Source organism: Myotis myotis, unplaced genomic scaffold, assembly GCF_014108235.1.
Source record: "Myotis myotis isolate mMyoMyo1 unplaced genomic scaffold, mMyoMyo1.p scaffold_m19_p_11, whole genome shotgun sequence".
Lineage (NCBI taxonomy): Eukaryota > Metazoa > Chordata > Mammalia > Chiroptera > Vespertilionidae > Myotis > Myotis myotis.
The window spans coordinates 13,864,199-13,890,008 of NW_023416315.1; the positions used below are offsets into that span (position 1 = coordinate 13,864,199).

A 25,810-nucleotide genomic window follows, 5' to 3' on the forward strand; every position below is an offset into this window, starting at 1 on the left:
CACTGACCCACTTTCTTCTGGAACAATACCACGTCTCTAAGCATTGTTTCTGGTGTTGTGTGACATCCAAATGTCAGGTTTTTTGTTTTTTTTAAAGAAAAATACTTTCCTTGTGTTTTGACAGGTTTTGTAACTATTTATGAAGAAATATTTTAGCCAAATACTATATAGTTTACAATCTTAAGAAATTATCAAGTTGGAACCAAGAAATAGCAAGAAAATTTACAATTTTATCTTCTGGCAAAGGGATATCATTCCTGTATTATAGGATATGTAAATGCAATGCACCCTGTAAATGTTAATTTCCATTAAATATAGGATGGGAACTCCAATTTCAGAAAAGTTACCAGGTCTTGAGTGCTTTGTAGCCTAAGTTGCATGTAGTGGACTTAGCTCCAGGGAGTTGTACAAACTTCATTCCATAACGGTCCTTTATCTGAGGATTTTAAACAGAGTGGCTCTGGGTTATGTCATTCCCTATATGGCACCTGAAGAGAGAAAAAAACATACTTCCCATTCTAAAGTACGTTTTATAGTTTAGCATTCCTTTTCCTGTTTTTGCGTATTTTAAAAGTACTTTTAAGAAGAAAAAACAACAGCAGTTTCTCTTTAAAAATGAGATGGCCTGGTACCATGTGGTGTTGCCTCCTCCAAACACTAAGTTGAAGTCTACGTAGATTAAACTGGACAAGAGAAACATGTTCAGTGTGTGAAATGAAAAAATACATATTTTTGGAAAATCTTGCTTGTGTTTGTCTAGAAACCAAGGTATGGTATATGCAATTTGCAGTGTAATGGGCAGAATATTAACAACTCAGAGGTAACAGTGATCACGTTCATTCTGTAGGCATTTTTTATGTGTGACTACAACAAATTTTACTAGTTTGTCTTTTCGTGCATTGAAGTTGAGAAATTGATTTTCCCTTTGCAGGTTGTACACAGTTTTGTTTATCATTTCTTTAAAATTGTAGAATCCAGGACACAAACCATAGTAGGCAATACAGTTTTAGGATATAATATACAAGAGGTCTATTTAGCCTCTTTTAGAAGTCAGTGGATTGAATGCCAGTTTTTGGGTTTTTTTTTTAAATTTTACATTTAAGGTGCCTCCTTTTTCTTGACTTTGTCTATTAACATTTATCCATATGCCTTTGCAATAACTAGATTGTGAAAAGAGAACAAGTGTTGTAACAATAATCCATTGTTTGAGGTGCTTGCAGTTGTTTTAAAAATTAAAGTGTTTTTGGGTTTTTTTTCCCCCCAGACGCCTTGGTCATTGGCCTATATTTGAATCCATAGAATGAACAAACATTTGCTATCCTTTTAGTGTAGTCTACCCAAACTAAAGTAAATATCAACATTCCTGTTGCAGGAAATGTAGTTCTATAACATGAATTAAGGCTTTATACAAGGAAGTCACTCATTGTTTTGTAAGGGTATAGAATATGGATTCAGAGAAGATGCTGCAGTATGGATTTAATACCTAGGATCTCAGTGATCCCTTTTCATTTGTTTAATGAAAAACATTACTTATACTTTGAGTATTACAATTCTTTTTCAACAGTGTTCACTGTGAGGGAACAATACATATAATTCTCTTTGGAGTGAGCATTATATCACCTATTACTGTGAGGTGGAACATGCTGTTCATTTATGAAATGTGCTTGTACGTTTTTCTAATGAGGCTATAGGTTATCATACAGGTTCTATGACAGATGGTGGCTGTAGACCAGCGATGCTATCCAACATTTCCATAGGAACCATAATAATTTTTACCAGGGCTATAGCACACTTGAATGAAATTTCTCTAATGCAATTTTGGCTGTTTGAAAATTAACTAGATTATGAATTTTGGAAGGATCTGTCCCTCATGATAAAATAGTCTACCTAGTTTACAATGTAAAAAACAATTATTCTTGCCCTGGCCAGGTGGCTTGGTTGGTTGGAGCGTTGTCCTGTACACCAAAAGGTTGCAGGTTTGATTCCTGGTCAGGGCACATACCTAGGTGTGGGTGTGATCACCAGTCAGGGCGTGTACAGGAAGTAACAGATGGATGTTTCTCTCTCACATCAATGTTTCTCTCCCTCCCTCCCTCTCTCTGAAATCAGTGGAAACACATTTTCAAGTAAAGATTTTTTAAAAATGAAACAACTGCTCTGTAAGGAATATACATTTGTTTTAGGTACAGTGGTTTTTAGCAGATTCTTGGTGGCTCAATGATAATGTATACTATAAGCTAAAGAACTGCCGGTTATGTAGAACACTATAGCCAGTGATTTTAGTTGAACGTTCTATCTTTTCCTCTAGTCCATGTAAAGTCTTCATGGAAAAATGACAAGCAGTGGATTATAGCAGATTCAGAAGCTGGCTGTCTGGAAATTAGAACTTCCCAAAGGCAGAGAAAAGGTCAATATAAGAGCTTCAAAAAAGCATACATTTTTAAAGGTGAAAACTGATTTACTAACTTGCTTCTTCCTGTACCTGGATCATATATATATATATATATATATATAGTTAACATAACTACTGGTTTCTGCTGGGGTAGAGAGCTTTAGTTTATATCTACAGTTGAAATTAATTCCTAAATTCCACCTTTTTCTCCCATTAATTTTTTTTAACTTTAATGAAATTTTGAGTATTTTGAGAGTGTATGCATCCTTCATTATCAAGTCAATTAATTATATAAGATTCTGCAGTTGACAGAAAAGATTCTATATACATTATTTAGTAGACATCCATGAGGAATTAAAAATCCTTTAAAGAGATGAAGCTGTTTCACTATGCTTAGTTAACTTTGTTCTAGTGTTTGAAACTGTCGGGTTGGATAATGTGAAGCCATTTCTCCTTGGACAAGTGTTTCTTTTGGTAAAGTAGAATTTTGTTCGATAAAAGCAAGGGTAGTAAAGTTGACCCAAGTTCTCCTAAAACTTGAAGCTGATTAGGATTGATCTCTAAACGCAGCTGTGTTAATGTACTATCATTAGCTATTTGGAAATGGAAATTAAAATGTATAACATGACTTACAGTATTGCCAATTCTTAGTCATTTTAGTCTGTTCATGTTTTTCTTCAATGCACAGAATTTGTATGCTGTGCCAAATTATGTCAAGTAATTAGATGATGAAAAAAGTGTTGACAAATAGTGTCATTACTATTGGTTGTACTTATCAATTGCCTGAAAGGTAGAGAACATAAGAATAATTTTTTATTTTTCTAAAATAACTAGCAGTTTATATTTCAGCAGTAAAATGTTCACTTTGAGAGGTCATTTCCATTTTACTTGGGAGAACTAAGAATAATGCCTTTTTCCTTTAAATTTTGTACACCCAAAACAAGTTTTTTAATTTCCTATTTTCTAAAATTCCAAAACAAGACAGTAAATGTTAAATTAACATTTTTCAAACAATTTTGATAAATCAACAGGACATTGCAATCTTGTTGTAAAATGTACAAGTTAGATGCTCCTGTGTGTTTAGGCAAATACTCAATATTGTGAAACAGTTGTAAATTACAGTCTACTAGAGGCCTGGTGCATGACATTAGTGCACTAGGGGAGGGGCGGGATGTTGTAGTCTGGGACCCCTTGGGGAGTGGGCCTAAGCTGGCAGTTGGACATCCCCTGAAGGGTCCTTAGCACTGCCACAGAGGCGGAAGAGGCTCCCACCACTGCCACTGCACTAGCCAGCGGTGAGCCCAGCTTCTGGCTGAGCAGTGCGCCCCTTAGGAGTGCACTGACCACCAAGGGGCAGCTCTTGCATTGAGCGTCTGCCCCCTAGTGGTCAGTGTGCATCATAGCAACCGATCTTTCCGCTGTTTGGTTGATTTGCATATTAGCCTTTTATTATATAGGATAAGGGTATCTGTGCAATGCTTTCATGGTATGGGTTCAGTCTGCTTTCATGGTATGGGTTCAGTCTGTGTGAGATCAGATACAGTGTACAGAGCATTTACATAACCTAGTTTCCTGTGGCTCCTGCTCCTGAACACTGACCAGCAGAAGCATTACAGGAACAACCTTTACTGCTTCTTGACGCTTGCTGCAGTCCCCCTGAGGTAGTATTTGCTAAAGAAAACTGAAGGCTCCGTATAAACTATATAAAAACAAACTTTTGTAAAAGCACTTGTTTAAACAGACCCCAATCTCAGAAGTTGTACAGGACAATTTGGTAAAACGGACATAATTGTGATTTATTAACATGAATTAAAATGCCCAACCAGTGCTTCAATGTGACAGTATATTTAAAATAAAAAAGAAATTAAAGGCCATATACTGTACTACTTTCACGAAGATCACACAGTTTTGCGAAGACTTGTAATATGTACAATGCTATATATCAAATGAGAAAAGCTGTAAGCAATTATATATGCAAAAGAAATGCAGTATTTACAGTTTGTCAGGAGACATTAAAAATCATCTATACATTAAATTACATTTTGCTTGCAAATAACCATAAAACAAAATGAGCCATGTCCACATCAAACTATAAAAATCTGTATTGCATTTTTTTATATCTAAGATGCACTCACAGAACTGCTGACAGGAAGAAAAAAAATAAAATCCTCGTAGTGCCATTGCTTAGCTCTGTACGTAATGCCTATGTATAAAATAATATAGAAAACATTCACTAAATGAATTTAACTGCAACAATAAAATTTAAAGATCATGTAGCGTCAATTCTGCCAGAAAAACAGCTGGAATGTTCCACTTACAAAGTAAAGGTAACTAATACTGGCTTAATAGCACATTTTTAAAGGAATTTTTAAAAAGCAAAGGTGGGAACGATACAATGAAAGAGCACTGGTGTTTTTTTGTTTGTTTTTTAATACAAAGTTTCATGTACAAGCTTTAAAAAGTACCTTAACAGGTACATATTATACAGTTTATCTTACAGAACATTTTAAAAAATGTTTTGGGAGTCCATTTTAATGCCACCCTGAACCGTGGTAATTGTTCTGAAATGTTGGTGGCACCTGTGCTCTGTGAATTGGAATCTGTCCAGGCACTGGAGATGCCTGCTGAGGTCCTTGAACCCCGTGTGGCAGAGCCACAGAGCCAGGATGAGGACAGAACCCTGAAGCAGGTGTTGGAATACTGTTTGGTCCTTGGGGCTGGAGATGAGGACCTGCGACTGGTAATGGACAGTGTGGCCCTGTTCCAGAAGGCTGGTGTTGGGCTCCCGGTCCCAGAGCGGTGTGATGTGTAGCTTGTGAGGGATATGGTGGTACAGCTGGATGAGCACTTGAAGGAAAAAGTGGAGGTCCTTGATGAGGTGGATGGTGTAAGGCTTGAGCTGATGTGTTGTGATGCCCAGAAGCCAAAACACTGGAAGGTGGAGGTGGTGGAGGTGGTGGAGGTGGTGGTGCTGAATTTACAACATGCTGGTGTTGTGCTTGTAGACCTTGGAGTCCTGTGGAAGGATGGGGCGGTGGATGGTGATGAGGGGCAGGGGCAGGAGGTGGAGGGGGTGGTGGCAAATGGTGTCCAACAGTTTGGGCATGAATATGCGACCCGGGGGTGACAGCGTGAACAGGTCCTACTACATGTGCCACAGAGTGTTGCTGATGGGAACTTGGCTGTTGTACAAGATGTGGTCCTGGAGCAGGTGGTGGTGGAGGAGGGGGTGGGACGACAGTAGCAGAAGTTGGATGATGAATAGTAGGGTTCTGAGAAGGCAAAAAATGCCCTGGAGTAACATGGTGTCCTGGAACTGTTTGCTGGCTTGTGGTGCCAGGAAGTGCTTGATTTGGTCCTGATGTAAACACAGTCTGTTGGGAAAGACTACCTTTAAGCTGATTATAATTTTGAAAGTTTGCAGAGGGCTGCTGGTTTTGATAATAAGATGAAGAAGAAGGAGGCGGAGGGGGCGGAGGGGGTGGTGCCGCACTGTTCAGACTTTGTTGGTTAAACTGACTGTATGTTGCCGAAGATTGTCCTGAGGGTGTCTGTGTAAATAACGCTCCAGGAGGTGCCTGCTGAGTACTGGCCTGAAGGTTCTGTGCTGCTGGGTAAAAGTTTCTCTGAGGTTCTCGCTGAGGTGTTCCAACTTGAGGTGACTGTGAGTGGTGAGGCCTATAGGGAGACCCTAACTGCTGTGAAGGAGGCTTTGGTGAGAGATAGCCATGCTGGACAGGCGTGTGCGGCGTCGACGACTTGGGAGGATTTTCTATGTGAGGTGATGGAGGACAGTGTAACTTCACTGGTGCAGGAGGCAGCTTTTGTGAAAGTTGCTCAGATGAGTTACGAACGAGTGGCTGAGGAGGAGGATTCTTTGAAAGTGCTTGGGGGTTATTTAATAGCTGTTTTTGTTGGAGTTCTGTTTTCAGGTGAACACCATTCTCAGCTTCTGACACAATACCTGTTGCCTCCCATTGGGAATCTGGTTTTGTGAGTTGAACAGGAATTATAGGTCCCGGTGAGTTAGGCTATGAAAAGAAAAACAAATCATATAAACTATAAATTTAAGAAACAGACACACACATATATATAGGCTTGTTATATTGGTATTTATTGCTACTTAAATATCTAATGCTATTTAAAAAAGAGGTAAGGAGTAAGATTGGTTTGAGGACTCAATTTTAAACTGAATCCCTTCAATTAATTTTTATTGAAGACAAGTTAAGGAAATAATGATCTTTAAATTTAATCTGCTTTTCCCCTAAGTCAGTGGTCAACAAACTGCGGCTCGCAAGCCACGTGCGGCTCTTTGGCCCCTTGAGTGTGGCTCTTCCACAAAATACCGACTTCTGCGCATGGGCCACGAAGTTTCAATCCCACTGTGCGTGTGTGCCCGCACATGGCTCGTGAGCCACAGTTTGCCGACCACTGCCCTAAGTAATGAAACCTGTTTTTTAGCCCCATTATGAAAGAACTCTAATCACACTAAACACTTAGCAAGTTTCAATTCCATGATTGAAATTTCTACACCCAATCTAATAATAAATAGGTTGGGTAAATAAAGTTGCTCCCCCAAAACGATTGTGGTTGTAACACCTTTTACATTGCTCAAATATAATCTGAGTTCAAGGCTACTTAAATAATATATTGATGTTAAGGACAAAGAAAAAGGAAGTCAATCTCAGATGCCTCCTTTTTAGTTTCCAAAGTTACTGCCACATTAGATGATCACATCTATGAATTTCCTAGATGCCAATCGAATAGGGGTGGGACTCTTAGAGGAAATGTCAGTTACTGTAGTGTATTTAGCACATTAGATAGTTTGGTCAAATTTTTATAGGAAAAGTGTCCAGAAATCATAAGCTGGTATTTGATACTGCAGAAAAATCTCTGTGTACATTACCACCCACTTTTCTGAATGGCCATGTTCGAAGGTCAACATTATTACCTTGCTCATTTTTGAAGGGCTTTTACAAGCATCTGGGGATGGACATTCATTTGTAGTCATGGGTTCTAGATTTTCAGGATCAGGATCTATAATGCAGAAGAAAAATATAGTAAGTGCAAAATTCCACTATATATGTTGCCTTTTACTAACCTTCCAAAGTAATGTGCATTCCACTATTGAAACCAACTTTTTATGAAGGCTCTCTTCTCTCTGATTTAAAAAGGTACGATAGGTCATCTGCTTACTGACCTTCCACAAGTTCACTGAAAGAAGGGACTGGGCCCTTGGGTTGCAACTGGGGAATGTGATTTGAATGAGATGGAGGTGAAGACGGAACATGACTCGGTGAACATGGGACACATGGTGATTCTCCCCCTAGAGATGAAGCAGAAGCAGACCCAAAGAGAACATTAGAACTGCAAGAACAAGGGTGCAGAGTGATTAGCTGACTCCACTTTTTGGCAAAGGAACAAGCTCACTTACCAATATCTTTATCCTTTCGGTGATCACTGAGAAGTAAAGCTCTCTGGTAACTCCTTTCTCTCACCTGCTCCACTGAAGTTGAGGCAGTCCTTTCAAATAAAATCATATCATCAATTCAAAGAAGCTACTACTAGCCAGACTTTTCTTTGTCACTTAATAGTCAAATATGTCCTCTCAGAGCAAGTCTTTAATCTTTTGGGAAACCACTTTGGTATTAAGCTTTGGAAACAGTTTTTTTTCCCCCCTTTCTTTTCCTCACAGCTTTCAAAACAGATTTTTTTTTAATCCTCGTCTCTCCGAAGTACTCAATTGGACTCGATTCCTTTGTCTTAAGCAGTTTCTTGGTGAAAATGAGGGGGAGTTGGAGGGTTGTGTATTAACATTCAGAATGTTACTTCAGATTACCAAAGGTACCAAATACACCCTTTACAATTTACCTTGTGTCCGGATTGTAAGGTTAGCAGGAAGCTCTCTGGGGCAAGGGGACCAAGGAGCAATGTCAATGTGGCCTCCTGCCCTTTGCCAAGACCCATCCTATTTCCAGCTGCTTATCCTACTGAATAGTTGATGATTCTTTCCAGGTAACTGGTAAAGAAATTGGAGGATGTTGGCTATGATAGAGGTTCTTTGGAGAGGAATATTTATGTGAAAACTATCAAGGAGTGACCACAATGGACCTTTAACAACACAGGCAAATAATATAGCTGTTTTACAACTCATTTCCAGAGAGGATCTTTCAAAAGTTATGTCCACAAACCTCTATCGCTTAGCCTTGGGAGAACAACAAAAATGAAGACAGTTTATTAACAAAACCTTGTTCTTATCAGGATAGCAGACTTCAACACTTTACAAATAACAAAGACTATTTTCATTATAAGGTATACTATTTGTAGTTATAAAACTACTAATTAGGTTTTTAAACAGGCTTACCATTGAACTGGCTCATTCTTCTCGGTGGCAGAAACTTCCTTAACAGGACAGTTATTGCTGGTTTCTTCCGAAGAAGCATTATAACCTGTAGCTGGTGTTGCTAAAGGTAGGCCAGCAGTGCTTTCTACTGACTCCCCGTTTTCACTCCTGTTGCCACACCCATCACCATTGTTGCTCAAGTTTCCACTTGCATGAAGTGACACACTGACCAGTGGGAAGTGTTCTGTTTTAGAGCCACTTTTCCTCGCTTCACGTTGTCTTTTACGGTATTCTAATAAAGAAACCTTAAGAAAGGTAAGGAAAAGCAAATCTTTTATTCTTGTTTTATATGTCAGAGTCCATCTATTCTTTTTTTTCTAAAGAGAATTACTATATTTATATTAGGAAAATTATGTAAAATAATTTGATTCTGAACAAATAATTACCAAATGCCTACTATATACTAGGCATTGTATTTAATGATTTACATACATTATCTCATTTAATCCTCACAACAACCCTATGAAATAGGTATATTATCATCCCCATTTTACAGATGAGGAAATTGAGTAACTCACTCACTCAAGGTCACACAGCTGGTGAGTGTTGGAGCCGGGATTCGAACCTAGGTCTTACTTGAAAGCCCGTGCTCTTTCCACTATACTACATTGCTTCCCACAAAGTTGCCAACTGGATTCTGTTATAAAAATTAAAAGCACACATCACTAAAATTCTTTGACTTATAAAGCAATAAGCCTATTAACAAATATAATAAGTGTAGTTTCTCCCATTCCTCTGAAATAAGGCATTCTAATCGTCTTGCTATGTATGCCAAATGAATAATGGTGGTAAATCAGATAATTTATTATTTATATAATACTTATACTTTGCAAAATACAAATACTGAGGAAAGGCATTTCTATGTAAGGCTACTTATTCTATATAAAATAAGGGTAGTAACAAATATACAACTTTGTTTTTTTGGTTGGGAAGTGGTTATCATTTTTAAAAGTTACTCTTTTGGTGAAAATAATCATCTCGAGGTTTTAATCTCTGAAACCATGCTTCTTATAAGAATTTTCCATATGACTAGAGTGTTTGTTTTACTCCTTTGTCAACATTTTCTAATTAACTTGGCATTTACAAAAGATTTGAAAATGTACATAACAAAAATTTCAACTTGAATACCTATATGAATGCCTTACACATAATACATACTATACCTACTAATTACCCTCAGGAGTATGAAAAAAACACTATTAAAAGGTCTATAAATCTTTAAAATTGTAACCTTTTTCTTTTGTGGTGGATTCTGGGGTGTGCAACTTCCGTCGATCAAACTGTCATTAATAGTCCGTCCGAAACCAGATACAAGCCCATCTTCTGAAGTGCAAAACACAGGTGTTTTCATAAACATGCCTCTAGTATCATCCTGCATCAGGCATTTTGACTCACTTATTCGGAAGCCTCCTCCAACTTCCAACTGATGCGAGGGTGTCAGGTCCCTCAAGTTAGAGTTTACTGAGAAGTTAACACCTGTTCTGTCAGGACTCTTTACCCAGGAAGAATATATTGCGCCTCGTCCAGAGTGAGTACATTCCAGTTGGCTGTTAGAGTCAGTCCTGTCATGTGTAGGTGTTTCCATGCTTTTATGCAAGGCAGTTTGCTCGACGGCATCGAGTCCCAGGTGAAGGTCTGCGGCAGAGTCCTTTTCTCCAGGGCACTGCCTGTTGACTTCATTCCTACTCCTAGGGCTGGTATAACCAATAGTCTTTATTTCTTGCAGACCCAGTTCAGTTAAATTAGAATTTCTAAAAGGCCCCAATGTTAACATGGTTGAAGATCTTTCATATCCCTGTTTAAAGAATAAAAACAAAATTGCACAACCACATCTTGAGACTAATTTTGAAGTCTACTAATAATTGTTAAAGCAAAATAATACTAGGAAAAAGTCACCAATTTAACCTTTTTGAATAGTTGAATAATCCCTTACCTCTTGACTGTAAGTGCGTCTCTTAATTTCTGGAGAACTTTCTGGGGAAGAAATATTCTATATAAAAACATAATTAGAATTGAAAATTAAAATATGTGACTAAATCCATGGTATTTATAGAAATGAAAACTTAAAATGAGAAATTAATTACACAGAGTGTGGTTTTAAACTGTCTTTTTTGTTTTATTTCCATTTCTCATATAAGGTCATTTGCTTTAAGGTCAATCTGATATATAGTCATTTAGTATAACTCATAAAATTGAAGGTTATGCTCATTTAAATAAAAAGTTCAAATTATATAAATGCATGTTCCAAAATATTTTTTAGTTTCTTAAAAACTTCTAATCTCAGTAAACCAGTTATTAAAGGGGGAAAAGAAAAGCTATTAAAGTAACACCATCCCCATGAGGTTTGTTTTTGGGGGTTTTTTTGCATTTAAATTTCTCACCTCAAAGTGCATGGTATTTCCTGGTGTGCCAGGAGTTACTGGGGTAACTGGTGAGTATATGGGCTTATAACCATTTCTACAAGCTTCATCATCTGATTTTATTCGTGGAGGAGTGGCAAATGATGGGTCCGTAGAAGTAATATCTATGTGAGTTGGTGTAGCATATGGTGAAGGAGTAGGAGTGGAGGTTTCTGAGTAAGCAGAATCTAGCAACTGATAAAGTCTTCGTTTTTTTAGTGGTGTCGTTAAATCTGTTGGGTGAAACAATTCATAAGAAATTTTACTGCTGGTATTTGATACAAAGCTCAAAATATCAACTACTACTAATGAATTTAATCCCCAAACAATTTCAGAGTTTTTAAACGTATTACTAATATAAAGCAATCTCTCTCCATCCTACCCCACCCCACCAAACTTAATTTCACTATTAGCATGCATTATCTTGCCAAAAGGCTTACAGACCTAGGGCTCTGAAGAAATCTTAGAAGTAGATATGTTAATTTAACTGAATTGTAAGAGCCCTATTGAATCTGTTTGAAAAGCAGCCAACCCAAAAGCCAAAACTAATCCAAAAATTCAACCATTCTCACCAACATGGCACTGCAAATTAAGGTTTTCATTTCTATCTTCATCCAAAAGGTTGGAGGACAGAAATGAGAAAAAATATGTAACGAAGTACTTCTTTTGTAAGGCATGTCATAATAACTAGAATATTACTTTGTTATATACAGTGGTACACATCTGGCCATATGTTTCACATTAAAACAGTACCAAAAAAAAAATGATACCTGGAAGGGAACAGCTTTCGTTTAATAGTAGAGGACTTTTATTTTCACCATTGATTATAGGACTTCTGGATCTTTCTTGACAGGGTAAAATAAATCTATGTAAAATTGTTGAGTTTTCTTCTTCTAGAGCTTGTTTCAACCATCGCTGAAATACATCAAACAATAAATGAACAGAAATCAGTTTGTCGCTGTTTATGGAGCCTATTTATGTAGAGCCGATTCCAAAAGCATTTCACTACCAGGAATGGTAGTAAGCAATGAGATTGACATTTGGCTCAGCCTAGATTTTTATATCCAGAAAAAGTTTACCTTCTTGCATGAGCCAGAAATGTTTTCAGTAGGTTCTTTTCTCCTCCTTTTTTCTGAAAGGAATGGTGAAGTGAATCTAATATAGTGCTTAGGAGTAGAGTACACATGAGGGCTGTAAGTGAGACCTGGCAAAGAATTTAGTTGTGTAGCTAACACTTCAGGATCTGTGGTTATGCGCAGAGGCCTTTCGGAAAGGCTATCTGAAGGTTTTCCTGTCTTCTCATTCTTCTCACTTAACCATTCATTGACCAAGTGCTAGAGAAAAGAAAAACTTTGATCACTTATATATGCCATTACAGATTCTCCTATAGAACATTCTAAGACCCAATTTATAATTGATGTATTACCTAAAATGATAAATTAAATAATTCAAACATTCATATATGATTTCCCCCCCCAAAATCAATGTCATTCTACGTTTCCTTGGTTATCACTAGTTTTACGCCTAATTTTTTTACACAATAATACTTTGTAAAGAAACACAATAACTTTTGTAAAATAATAAAATCTAGGAGACTTCAGCACCATCTTATAAACACAAACACTAAATAAATTTAGGTTACTGCTTCTATTCTAGGTATAAAATGTTTACTTTGTTAGAAAAATCTGATTTGGGGCAGTGCTTTTCTACCCTGGCTGTTCAGTATCTTCAGATGAGACCAGTGCATGTACTTTAAAAAAAAAAAAAAAGCGGTCAGCATTGACAATCACTATTGATTTGGCATTTGACCAGGAGTTTAAATAAATTTATAGCACTGCAATCATTTAGTCAAGTAATCTATAATAATAAAAGTGTAATATGCTAATTAGACCGGACAGCCGAATGACCTTCCGGACGAAGCTGGGGCTGCTAGGGCCGAGGCAAGCCACCGAGGCTGCAAGGGCCAAGCCCCTTGCACGAATTTTGTGCATCGAGCCTCTAGTACAGGGGTGGGCAAACTTTTTGACTCGAGGGCCACAATGGGTTCCTAAACTGGACGGGAGGGCCGGAACAAAAGCATGGATGGAGTGTTTGTGTGAACTAATATAAATTCAAAGTAAACATCATTACATAAAAGGGTACGGTCTTTTTTTTTTTTTTTTTTTAATGTTTTATTCATTTCAAATGGGCCGGATCCGGCCCGCGGGCTGTAGTTTGCCCACGGCTGCTCTAGTAACTGATCAGGGATGATGTCATATTTGTAATCAAGAAAATAGGTTCTTTTTTAAACATGAGTTTTCCCTTTAATCAAAATTACAAAGATAGAGTTATATTATTTTTGTCCTTCCAAAGTGGGCAAAAATAACTGCTCATTCTTAAGGCAATGGGTTGTTTGCTCAAGATCTCACAAATTTCAAATTAAACAGAACTGTGTTTCAATCTTATCTCTAACTAACCCTCGGATTCTCCATTAAAGTATACTCCAGGGTCAGTCCTAGATGTTTACTAAGTGTACTTCTCATGGTTTCACAGTACTGGGAAACTACTGAATGTGTTAAGAACAAAGACAAGATAAATTAAATTTCAAAGCATTTTAAAAATATATTTTTATTGATTTCAGAGAGGAAGGAAGAGGAAGAGAGACAGAAACATCAATGAGAGAGTCACTGATTGGCTGCCTCCTGCACGCCTCCCAATGGGGACCCAGCACCCAATCTGGGAATGTGCCCTGACCGGGAATCAAACCTCGACCTCCTCAAGTTTCAAAGTATTTGGACGTAGAAGTTATGAAAGGATACATTTATGATCTACCCCCTCCCCAAATTGCCTAAAGATTACTACTTTAGGATCTCTGCTCCATCCAGTCTGCTGTACTATATTCAAAAGTGGGAGGAAAGTCCTAACCAATTTCACTCAGTGGTTAGAGCATCCATGCGCTGACTCAAGGGTCATGGGTTCGATTCTGGTCAAGGGCATGTACCTCAGTTGCAGGTTCCATTCCTGGCCCTGGTCAGGGCATGTGTGGTATGTTTCTCTCTCTCTCCCTCCCTCCCTTCCCTCCTCTCCCCCTCCTTCCCCCGCTCTCTAAAAATCAATGGGAAAAATATCCTCGGGGAAAGATTAACAACAACAATAAAAGTGGGAGAAAAACAGAAGCTTCATTAAGGATGTTCTGTTATTTCTTAATTCAGGTGGGTTTATCTCAGTGAATAGTTTTCCATACTGCTTCATTAAATTTAATGGTAGGTTTTCAAAGATTTTTATTAACTGATCTAAAACTATCCTTATGAATTTTTACACATTCTATGGAAATCCACAATTTCTTCACATTTAATTCTTATAATCTGCCTATAATGTGGAATTCATAAAAAAAAATACAAGATCAAAGAAAGAATAACATCTAAAACCAGTTATTTTTAAGTGTAAACTTAGTACATAGATTACGCAAAATTATTTAAAGAAATCCTGAATCACAATACTAAATAAGTAGGTCTTGATAGACTCAATTGTTACTGTTTTCATAACAATAAACATTTATATTGACTAATTTTATAGTCTTGCAATTCTTTTCTAGTTAAAGTATAAAAACTAGCAAGTATAAAAACTATGCCTCTTATTCTGTTCCTTATGAGGTTGTTACAGGCTGAATTTTAAAAATAAGTATATTTCACATAAGACAGGAAGCTGTTCTTACATTCATTAACTGCCATACCTTCTTTGTTTTGGGGTACTTTGTAGGACATTTATTAAGTGCTGGAACTTCAGATTCGGTAATTATTTCTGTTAGTGCAGTTTCAGTTTCCGGCTCTACTGCAGGTACAGTATTTTCAATATCATTTTGTTGTGAAGTAACTTCCAAATCAGGAGAAGATGGCTGGATATCTGAACACATGCTGACAGTTCTGTGTCTCCGACGCTGCTGTCCAATGTGAGTCCTACTGCGAGAAAAACTTTTTCTCTGTTTAGTTCTATTCACTTTGGCAGGGGTTGGCTTGCTAGCAGTTTCTTCTTTTACTTGTTCCTAATTCAAAATACAACAGAATGGAACTTTTAATACTATGTTTACATAAGTGAGAAGTTGAAATCTAATAGCGCTAATCTACTTCAGAAGCTAACTTCCCCAAGTTTCTTTATGAATTCCAATATGTACTAACTGACATAATTAAAATTTTCTTACTAAAAAACAAAACAAGTAGAATCTTTATCTCAAGTCTAAATTCTCAAAGGATTTGAGAAATGCTATTGAAAGGCTAATATCAGACATTAAAAATTCTTTATAAATGTAATTAAATCGGGTATAAAGAGTTTAACGGTGAAATATAACTGGACCTGAATAAGAATACCTGAATAACTTCAGCATCACTGACAATCTGTGTATCTTTACATTCTGTTTTAACTTCAGTTTTGGCTGTGCTGATCCTTTCCAAAGCTTGTTCTCTTCTTTTCTCTCTTTTTTCCAGTCTGGCAAAAGCTTGCAGAATTGCTTCCATTTTCCTTTCTTCTCTTGTCTATGAAATTTAAATTTTAAGTGACATAAATATCACAGCTCTAAAGTAAAATTCAAAAGTCCAAATGTTCATGGCAAATTTAGAAAAGTTTTATGATACTGTTAGCAAAACACTTCTGATGGTAGATAACGGGGGAGCACAATTATACTTATTCGAGATCTTTCAGAATCCCGAACATCTCGGTAAGCCTGACATTGCAAATATATTTCATGAAAGGACACTTGGATGATTATGGGTAAAGCAAAACAAAACCAAAAGGCTCAAAAAATAAACTATATTTTGCTTTAACAAAATAAAAACGTTTTTTCTCAATAGAAAAGTCAGCCTTTTAAAATATGAATCAAAGTTCTATGATGAAAAGGTTAAATTCATATAACCATAAGGAGTGAATATATTACTGACATGTGACAGCAGGAGATCCTGTGGTGTGGTCCTGGGTTCAAATTATGACTCCAACAGTCATTTACTATCTCCGTGACCCTAGACAACTTAACAACCCTAGTTAACCTTTATTTAGAGCCTCTTATTACAATACTTACACTTCAAATCATTACTGATTTCAAATAGAAAATAGCTGTTAAGGTTTTTAGCAGTACTTGGAAAATGGTAGGCATTCCATGAGTGTTAATTATTTCTACTTTGGCTCCATTGCCCTCCATTATAGTTCTTATATGGCATTCCTCTACCTTCTGCTCTTCCTGTCTTACCCTGACATTCAAGGCAGGGACTGTGGAACAGCAATAGTTCCTGTGAGCATGAATTCTTTTTGGAGAGAGAACATTAAAACCAAGACCTAGCGCCTTGGCCAGTGGGTCTGGCAAATGCTTCAGCTTTCAGCCAGAAACAGGAAGTAAATCCATCAACTGTTCATTTCTCCAAATCAAAGAACCAGGCCATGAGGCTCAGATCCGTTTGTGTTTCCTTCCCTATTGCCATCGATGTGGGGGAAGAAAGAAAAATCAGAAACTCAGGGTCTGGCTGAATGGTCTTTTCAGTTGGAACTTTAGTTCCAGTAATAAGCAAAGATTCAAGCATCAAACACCTACACTCTGGAATCTACTGCTACTCTTTCCTGTATTTGTTCCCTTACTGAATATAAGAAAGGAAGGGAAAAAGTAGTATGTCAACAGAATTTCTCAGGGCATACTTATACGTTTCTAAGTAGTTAAATTGCCATACTGTGAACGTCTCAGTCTCACAAAATGTGTTATCCTCCCCCTCTTTATTTTACAGGTAAGGAAACAGGTCCAAAAAGGTAAGATTACTTGGTCATAGATACATTATCTGCATCTTTTTACTAGAAATGGGAGTTTTAAAGCTGAACTTTTTCCTTAGATAATTCATCCCTAGTCTTTTAAAATCACTTCACTCAACCCCCTTTTATCTACGGCTCTCTATAAAAACCCTGGTCTCCATATTTCAGGGCTTTTCTAAAACCCCACATTTAGAAATCTGGAGCAACTGGAAAATATAATTTTCATAATTGCTTCACCTGTTCAACAGGGATGGGCGGGGAAGGAAAGGATAATTATTAATGTGTTTATTTAAATTTTAAAAAAAATAAATGTGGGAAAAGTACGTTCTTTGTGAAGAAACAAACTTAAACTTGCCTTAGCAAGGATTGTTTTGTGTTAAAAATAATTACCCATAAGCCAGGCACCCAATGAAGATACATTCTATATCATGATTATAGAGGGTTTTCTAAAATGAATATGAATTTATGCCTAAATAAGTTTTCTTTGACACAGTCCAAGATTCACTTGTTTAGGATATGGTGTGAGGGTCAGAGATAAAATTATTTGATGTAAAGACTACATTCATTCAATTAAAAACTGAACTCCCTTATAAAGAATACAACTACTTGATAGTCAAAGCAAAATCCTTTATTTAGAGATGACTAATAATCTTTCTGAGCTGGTCAGTATCTTAAAAAATAATCTAGTGCTTTGCTGCATAAGAAATCTAAGCCCAGTCCGGCTGGTGTGGCCAGTGATTGAACATCAACCTGTGAACCAAGAGATCCCTGGTTCGATTTGCCGGTCAGGGCACATGCCCGGGTTTCAGGATTGATCCCCAAGAAGGGGCTTGCGGGAGGGCAGCCGATCGATTCTCGCTCATCATAGTTTCTGTCTATCCTTTTCCCTTCCTCTTTCTCTAAAAAAATCAATGAAAACATTAAAAAGAAAAAGAAATGCAAGCACAGGTATATTAAGTGACTCGCTGAAAGGCAGTACTATACTTATTATCCAAGTTTCCTAGTTCCTGATTCACTCTTTACAATTAACCACTGGTATTCTGCATAAAGCATAACTGCTCCTACATTTACTACAACTGTTAAATATCTTAATAGCTTTAACCCAGCTTCATCTTAAAACACAAATGTTGGAAATGTACAGTGTCTGATATTCTACATGAGAAAAAAATCAGCGCAGATCTACTTTTATTTTAAATTAGATTCATGTCATTCAGCTTTTATATTCACCACTACAACTAATGCATTCTTTGATACATTAGCCAGCTATGCAGTATTTAAAGAATGAAAATTTACTAGCCATGTGAAAAAGTAACAATTTTGTGTATAGCTTGAAGCAGTGACAGCTGTTTAAGGGATTAGAAAAATTCAGAGTCCTAATGAAACCCAGCAGACAGTCAATAGACTTTAACATCTGTGCTTGATATAGTTTAGATCATACTTGTCATATAAGGCTACTACTAAGACATGTATATTCTATAACCATGACTCATTCCAGGCCTATGTCTCTCCAAACCTCAAAGTCATAATCTGTGAGCTGGACAATTGATAAGACTCATCTATAATTAGAATCAGAAAGGGTTGCCTTTCAGGAATATTACATTATTTCTAGTCACACTATTAATGCTGGAGTGTCAGGTGCTAAGCTAAACTATGAGGGATCTCTGATGAGATCTACCTAGATAGCTTTTATTACATACTAGAGCAGTGGTCGCCAACCGGTGGTCCATGGACCACTGGTGGTATGTGATGTCCAAAAGGTTGGCGACCGTTGAACTAGAGGCCTGATGCACGAATTCATGCACAAATTCATGCACAGGTGGGGTCCCTTAGCCTGGCTGGCGATCGGGGTGGCCAGCCAGCCAGGGGGAGGTACAGCAGGAGGTTGGCTGTGGGAGCGCACTGACCACCAGGGGGAGCTCCTGCGTTGAACGTCTGCCCTGGTGGTCAGTGTGTGTCATAGCTACTGGCCAGTGGTCAGGTCATCCAGTTATAACAGTAGCTTAGGCTTTTATATAGTTTCTAGGTATACAAAAGCAAATATAGAGTATGCCATTTACCATAAGCAAAAGAAATGCTGCTTAATGTCTCCATAGAATTTTATCACTCGAAAATTTTGAGAATTTTTATTTCAACTTTATGCTTCAATGTAAAACCACATTGATATAATTTTATATTTGGAAGAGACTATGGAGATCTTGTCTAAGCCTCCTATTCAACAAATGTGGGAAACCTAATGTCCATATAGTTCAAAGCTACATAATAAAGAACATGAATTAAAATTTTATATAATATTGCAACTAAAAAAATGCACTTCACTGAGTAAACTGTTATTATTTACCCCAATTAGAGATATTGGGTCATTTAAATTGAGTAAATATAAGCTTATAAACTGTGGATGCTCCATCATAGTAGTTTTTGCGGGAAATTTGCTAATCTAGGGACTTGTGACTTAATTTTTGCTAATCTAGAGACTTGTGACCTTGCTATCAGGTAGGAAGGGGCTTTTCTTAAAAACAAAACAAACAAAAAAAAAATCTTGTCTTTTAAAGGAAAGGGGAAGGGTAGAGCCAATCTGCCACCCTACAGCTTTGACTTAGAGAAATTAAAATATTCCTTACTGCTCTAACTGGTTTGGCTCAGTGAATAGAGCATTGGCCTGCAGACTGAAAGGTCATGGGTTCGATTTCTGGTCAAGGCACATGCCAGGTCGTAGGCTCGATCCCTAGTAGGGGGTGTGCAGGAGGAAGCCAATCAATGATTCTCTCCCATCATTGATGTTTCTATGTCTCTCTCTCCCTCTCCCTTCCTCTCTGAAATCATTAAAAATATATTTTAGGGTATTTTCCTTATCCTTTTGAATAGGAATTAGAAATTATTAAAATTTATTACTTTAAAAAAAAGATAAGACTGGTTACCAATAAAATCATTTCAAAATAGCAAGTATGGCTCATGGTGATATCAACATTTCTTCTCTACCACACGACAATTTCGTTTATCCTTATGTATTGTTTCATACTTGATTTTCACATATTTCCTACAGTCTATCCTCCAAAAGGACCTTTGTCTTCTTTTTTTTTGGTTAAGTGACTAAGAATTGTGTATACATTATATAAAGCATGTGTCACTGTTATTTGAAGGCATATAACTTGAAGTATTTAAACAAACTTTTAGAAATCTTTATTACAAGACAGCTAAAGCTAAATGTCCTTATTCTGTTTGAACCTATAAAAATAAAACAGGTTTCCTTTTGCTCTTCCTACAATATCATTAATTACTCTTCTTTAGAAACATAATTCCTAAACTATGATAAGAGAAAAAAGGACTTCAGAAAATTAAAATTAGTAATCAACATCAATTTAATCATGCTATAAGGAGAGGAAAGTGAGGTGGATAGTATGTCATCAGATAATTTTTCCGGCAATAAATTTACTCTCCCTAATTTTACTATTAAAATTTCTTTTGCATCTCTGATCTTAAGTCACTTTCTAGAGGCATTAGTAACAGCATGGAATCTGTATAGTGTTTTCTCTGTATTCCATGGAATAAAAATCTGGGATGTCAATATGTCACCACAAAAAGTTGCAAGGGTGTACAAGTTTAGGAAATGCTAACAGTTTTGTTTTGTTTTTCAAATCCTCACCTGAGGATATGTTTTTATTGATTTTAGAGAGAGGAAAGGAGAGAAAGAGAAACATCAGTATGAGAAACATTGACTGGTTGCCTCCTGTACACACCCCTGACGGGATGGAACCCACACCTTGGTATGTGCCCTAACCAGGAATTGAACCCGCAACCTTTTTGGGTGTATGGGACAATGCTCCAACCGAGCCTTGGGGCCACGGCTAACAATTTATTGAGTTTTTAAGCATGGCATGTATACTGGGAATCTCAAAGTTTGGGACATGGTATGTGGTTTACTAAACTCAAATGGCCACAGAGATTTTTTTTTTTTTTCACAAAACATCTTTTACTTTAAAAATATTTTTTTTATTGATTACAGAGAGGATGGGAAAGAGATACAGAGATAGGAACATCAATGATGAGAGAATCATTGATTGGCTGCCTTCTGCATGCCCCACACTGGGGATCAAGCCTGCAGCACGGCATGTGCCCTGACCTGGAATCAAACCCTGACTTCTTGGTTCATAGGTTGATGCTCAACCACTGAGCCACGCTGGCCAGGCCTTCACAAAACATCTTAAATCTGAGTTCTGTGGAATACTTTTATGTGAAGGATGAGGGCTGAAAGAATAATGAGGGATCCTGTATCCTGGCAAGGTCTTCAGGGCACAACTTGAGCTATAAGGAAGCCTTTAGTTCATACTCATGAACCTATATCTTTCCTTAAATGCTTGTCATAAAACACTTAGTAGGCTCATCTGTTGATCATCTACTTTTATAAAAGGCAGGCCTTCCCCTCCCCACCTCAGGAGCTGGATCTATGACAATGAAAAACTGGAGACTCTTGCTCTTCCATACTTTTATATCCTAGTGATATATAATTCTAGATTATCCTAGCTGCTTGACAATTCAAGACTCTCATACCTAGGTGACTATCCTTTCATATCCCTTTTGTTTCTGTAATGTCTATCCTCCTGAACCATCTTCCACAGACTCCAGTTAAATCTGAGTATAACAGGCCATGAAATATTAATAAGACTATATATTCCCAAGATAGTCTTTTCATAAGATTATGGGAAATTATTTTGAAATTTTAATATACTAAAGATATTTAAAGATATCATATTAGAAATATTTAATATATTAAAAATACTATAAAGGTTATTTTCATGAATTTTAAATGGGGAGGGGGACAAGCCTCCTTTTTAATTTAAATCTTTCAATGGCTTTGTATTTTAATTGCTCACTTGTTAATTCCAACAAAATAAGGTGACCTTCCCAATATCTAATTCCCTTCTGGCACACTCTACCTCTGACAAGGTTATAGCCACTAACCTCACCTCACAGCAACTGTCGTGTACCTGGGTGGGTCTACTCAGTAGTGTCCCTGTTTGGACTCAGGTGAGTATAAACAGCCTACTATGTTTCAATTGCCATAACTTAACTGGGCTGACTGTAAGAATCTCCCAAATCGATCCCAACCTACTGCCTAAGAAGTACTTCTCATGAACTAAAAAGGAAATGTCTAATACATTTATTCAGTTACATACCATTTAGCCCTAAGTTTGATTTTATAAGCAGGTAACAACTTTGGGGGGTGGGGGGAGACAAAATAAATGGAGGAAAAGGGAAAATGTTAATAATTAAGAACAGCTTTCTACTTGGGCCCCATAGTAAGATTTTAATAAACTTTCTTGAAATCATCAACCAACCAACCTTATCTCCCTTCCCCCCAAAATAATCAGCCTATAATCCTATGTAATAAAAGGCTAATATGCAAATCGACCGAACAGCGGAAAGGCCGGTCACTGACGCACACTGACCACCAGGGGGAGCACCACTCAGCCAGAGCTGGGCTCATGGCTGGTGAGCGCAAGGGTGGTGGTGGGAGCCTCTTGTGCTTCCGTGGCAGCTCTAAAGACCCCTTGCAGGATGTCTTAAGCGGGCAGTCGGACACCTCCCGAAGGGTCCCGGACTGCGAGAGGGATACCCCCACCCCACCCCATGAATGTCATGCACCAGGCCTCTGGTACCTAAATATGATTTACCATTTATCACATTTATAACTACCTCCAGGCTTTTTCCCCTGGAGAAATAACCATCCATTCAATTCCATACAATTTAGCTATAAGCTAATCTGCACTTTATACCCTACTCATAAGGTCCATCATGAATACTACCTAGTTCGTGAATGGTGTCTGATCCCCCCAGCTGTAAGCTATATTTCTAGCTCCTATACCACACTTCTTGCTGCATTGCAATTGTTTTGTAAATGCCCATGAAGGCAGAGACATTGTCTTTCATTCTCACCAAAAGATCAAGCCAGCAATGAAAATACATAAATCCCCTGGTGCAATTTTTAGAGACTGGGCAAAATGCTAAATAGCAGGTTGTATATAAAATTGCCATCTGTGTAGGTAAAAAATGGTCAAGTCAGTAATTTCACATGGTTCAAGCTATACTTCAAAAGGCGGGGCTCTAGCATATTTGAATTTGGAAACTATGTGGTATTTATCTGAGAGGAGAATATGACTGACTCCTTTTTATATTCCAACTTCATGAACACACCTAAAAACCAGTATTTCCTATTATACTCATAAGGATAAAGTTTGACCTGTCACAGAAGAAAATCTAAATCAGTTTGACGTAAGTTCCTCAGGAGTTAACTATCTTTCCAACTACTGATGTTAACCTAACCAATATATAAGGTAAACAGTAGAAAAGTAAATGCTAATTAGTCTTTAAACTTTTCAAAACCAACTGTTTTGTCCTCACAAATACAAATATCTTGGCAGTGGGAAACAACCATACCAATTAGAAATAGCAACATTGCAATTGACTTTGAGGTCAAAAGCCAAAGATTTTAAAATATTTCATATCCCTTTAAAATACCAGACAAATTCTAAACATTTACACTTTTTCAATTTTTCCACATTTTAGTCCTATGAAAAATAACCCAGTTGCACAACTGAGAAGTTAAAATGAATATGCTAAAATTGATATAAAAATGAAGTATTCTTATATATTAATATAGCATGCTAATAGGCAAAATCAGTACCAAAAATGGATTTCTAATAAGCTTTTTTGTCTGTCTATCCAAAGTTCTGCCATGTTCAACATCAGCAAAAACATATCACTATTTTCTTCTGGGTCAGAAAATGAGGATGTTCTAAGTATCATTACCTCTCTCAGCTTTGGTAGAAGGAGATATTTTTAAAGTAGCCCATAGTCATATAAAATTAGAATGCAATCTGAAAAAAAGTATTGTATGGGCACAGAACCAACCTCCAGGTGTTTTTTGTTTTTTTAATTTTTTTTTTTTTTAAAGCAGTTGTAAGAAAGGTCCTCCTGGCAGACACATACTTCATATAGAAATCAGTAATGCCCTAAATTGGCATTCTGAAAGTTTCCGCAAAATTACTGCAAATACAAAGCTGTGGAATTGTGGAATGAACAGTCCAATATGAAAATCTAGTCAAGAAAGGGTAATCTCGTTAGGTACAGGTAATTTAGATAACTGAATCTTACAAAAGGTTCAATATTGATTCTTTTAGGTAAAGGCAGAACTTAAAAAAAAAAACAACCTCCAATATTTTTCTTTTCTCCCATCTCTCTCTGAAATTCTGAAGCTATGAAAGAGTTCTACATTTCTTTCACAATTTTGAAGATCACTAATGAATCCTAGAGAAATGATCAAGGCAATGAAACAGACTTACATTGAGTAGGCCTACAATGATCTGATTCCATAGACCTCAGATTCCATGGAATATACCATGTAAATCAGTAAAACAGGAAATAAGGGAGTATACGAAATAAAAGGGACTACAGAAAACCCACACAGATCTTTAGTTGTATAAAGTCATTTTCAAATCTTAGGGCAAACTATATAATACTTTCTTAAGTGGCCTAAATATTGTATCAATTGCTAAATTAGCATGGATGGTAAAAATAAATATTGTCCTAGTTTTTACACAGATATTAGAGGCCCAGTGCATGACATTCGTGTACTGTGAGTGTGTGTGTGTGTGTGGGGGGGGTCCCCCCCCTCGTGCTGTTGCAGAGGTGAGAGGCTCCTGCCACCGCTGTTGTGCTCACGAGGCTCCTGCATTAAGCGTCTGCCCCCTGATGATCAGTGCATGTCATAGCAACCAGTCATTCTGCTGTTTGGTCAATTTGCATATTAGCCTTTTATTATATAGGATTCTATAGGATTTACAGATATAGTACAAGGAATATAAGTATTAAACATTTTAATGAAAACCTTATTTCATGATAGCTGTATGAGATACAGAAATAGTAGCTACCAAACAGTAGTGGTTTTTGTTTTCATAAGCCATTTATTTGATGCTATTATAAGCTTTAAAATTCCATTTTTGTTTTACATTAAATTATGAAGAGAAAGGATACATTTAACTAATGAAAGACATTCTGCAACAGTAATTCTGGCATTAAAATTTATTAATAGTTCTCAGCTTCAAAAATGTTTAAAAAAAAATTTCTTAAAATTTCATACATTCTAAAATGTCTAATGAACACACAGTAAAAATACAAAAGGTTAGTATAATTAACCTGAATGGTAATGACAAAGCCAAGCAAATGCTCAGTGGCACATGGTATTTGCTAACTTCAAACAAAGAACAGGGTAAAAACCCTCCTAAAGGCAGCAACAATTACTATGAGAAGATCAGCTATCACTAAGCCCAAGTGACAGCAAGAAGCAGCTACTAGCTTCCCAACTTACCATCTTCCTTTTCCTTTCTGCAATCTGTTCCTCTGATTCCATTTCTACTTCATTGCTAATGGGAGTTTTTTCTTCTATATCATCAATAAAATCTGGTTCCTGAGAGATGGAAAGAACTGCTTTATGAAAACTACCACTCCACATATAATAGGGGCACTGAACTATTTTAAATGTCTTTCAACTACAAGTAATTCAACATAAACATTACAAGCCTACAAGTCCATTTCAAATAAAACTGGTTTCCTAATTCAGGAAACTTTCCAAAATCAATTTTGCTAAAGATCTAATGAATAGTGTTCTTATCCATACAGCCTGTAACAGTGGTTCTCAACCTTCTGGTCCTTTAAATACAGTTCCTCATGTTGTGACCCAACCATAAAATTATTTTCGTTGCTACTTCATAACTGCAATGTTGCTACTGTTATGAATCGTAATGTAAATATCTGATATGCAGGATGGTCTTAGGCGACGCCCCGTGAAAGGGTCATTCA

The 25,810-nt window shown here is 37.0% G+C and overlaps 1 protein-coding gene and 1 long non-coding RNA gene across 18 annotated transcripts in view; one reads left to right on the plus strand and one right to left on the minus strand.

The window, feature by feature from the left end:
- Positions 1-89: 89 nt before the first annotated feature.
- On the plus strand, positions 90-11,025 carry LOC118666022. The gene is made up of 2 exons (XR_004970810.1): positions 90-2,446; positions 7,567-11,025. It is a non-coding gene; the product is annotated as an uncharacterized LOC118666022 (long non-coding RNA).
- KMT2E (lysine methyltransferase 2E (inactive)) overlaps positions 4,168-25,810 on the minus strand; it is a 94,169-nt gene continuing 72,526 nt past the window's right edge. For 14 of the 17 annotated variants that reach the window (XM_036327580.1, XM_036327587.1, XM_036327585.1 and 11 more), the window contains 13 exons: positions 25,320-25,418; positions 15,538-15,702; positions 14,907-15,215; positions 12,274-12,528; positions 11,965-12,109; positions 11,177-11,427; positions 10,729-10,785; positions 10,027-10,590; positions 8,757-9,040; positions 7,827-7,915; positions 7,593-7,718; positions 7,344-7,429; positions 4,168-6,423 (listed from right to left, as the gene is read on the minus strand). In XM_036327580.1, the coding sequence (XP_036183473.1) occupies positions 4,924-6,423; positions 7,344-7,429; positions 7,593-7,718; positions 7,827-7,915; positions 8,757-9,040; positions 10,027-10,590; positions 10,729-10,785; positions 11,177-11,427; positions 11,965-12,109; positions 12,274-12,528; positions 14,907-15,215; positions 15,538-15,702; positions 25,320-25,418 (3,930 nt within the window). In that variant the 3' untranslated portion in view covers positions 4,168-4,923. Of the gene's footprint in view, positions 6,424-7,343; positions 7,430-7,592; positions 7,719-7,826; positions 7,916-8,263; positions 8,412-8,756; positions 9,041-10,026; positions 10,591-10,728; positions 10,786-11,176; positions 11,428-11,964; positions 12,110-12,273; positions 12,529-14,906; positions 15,216-15,537; positions 15,703-25,319; positions 25,419-25,810 lie in introns of those variants that run through there. The other 3 variants (XM_036327582.1, XM_036327583.1, XR_004970808.1) reach the window with 3 other exon arrangements.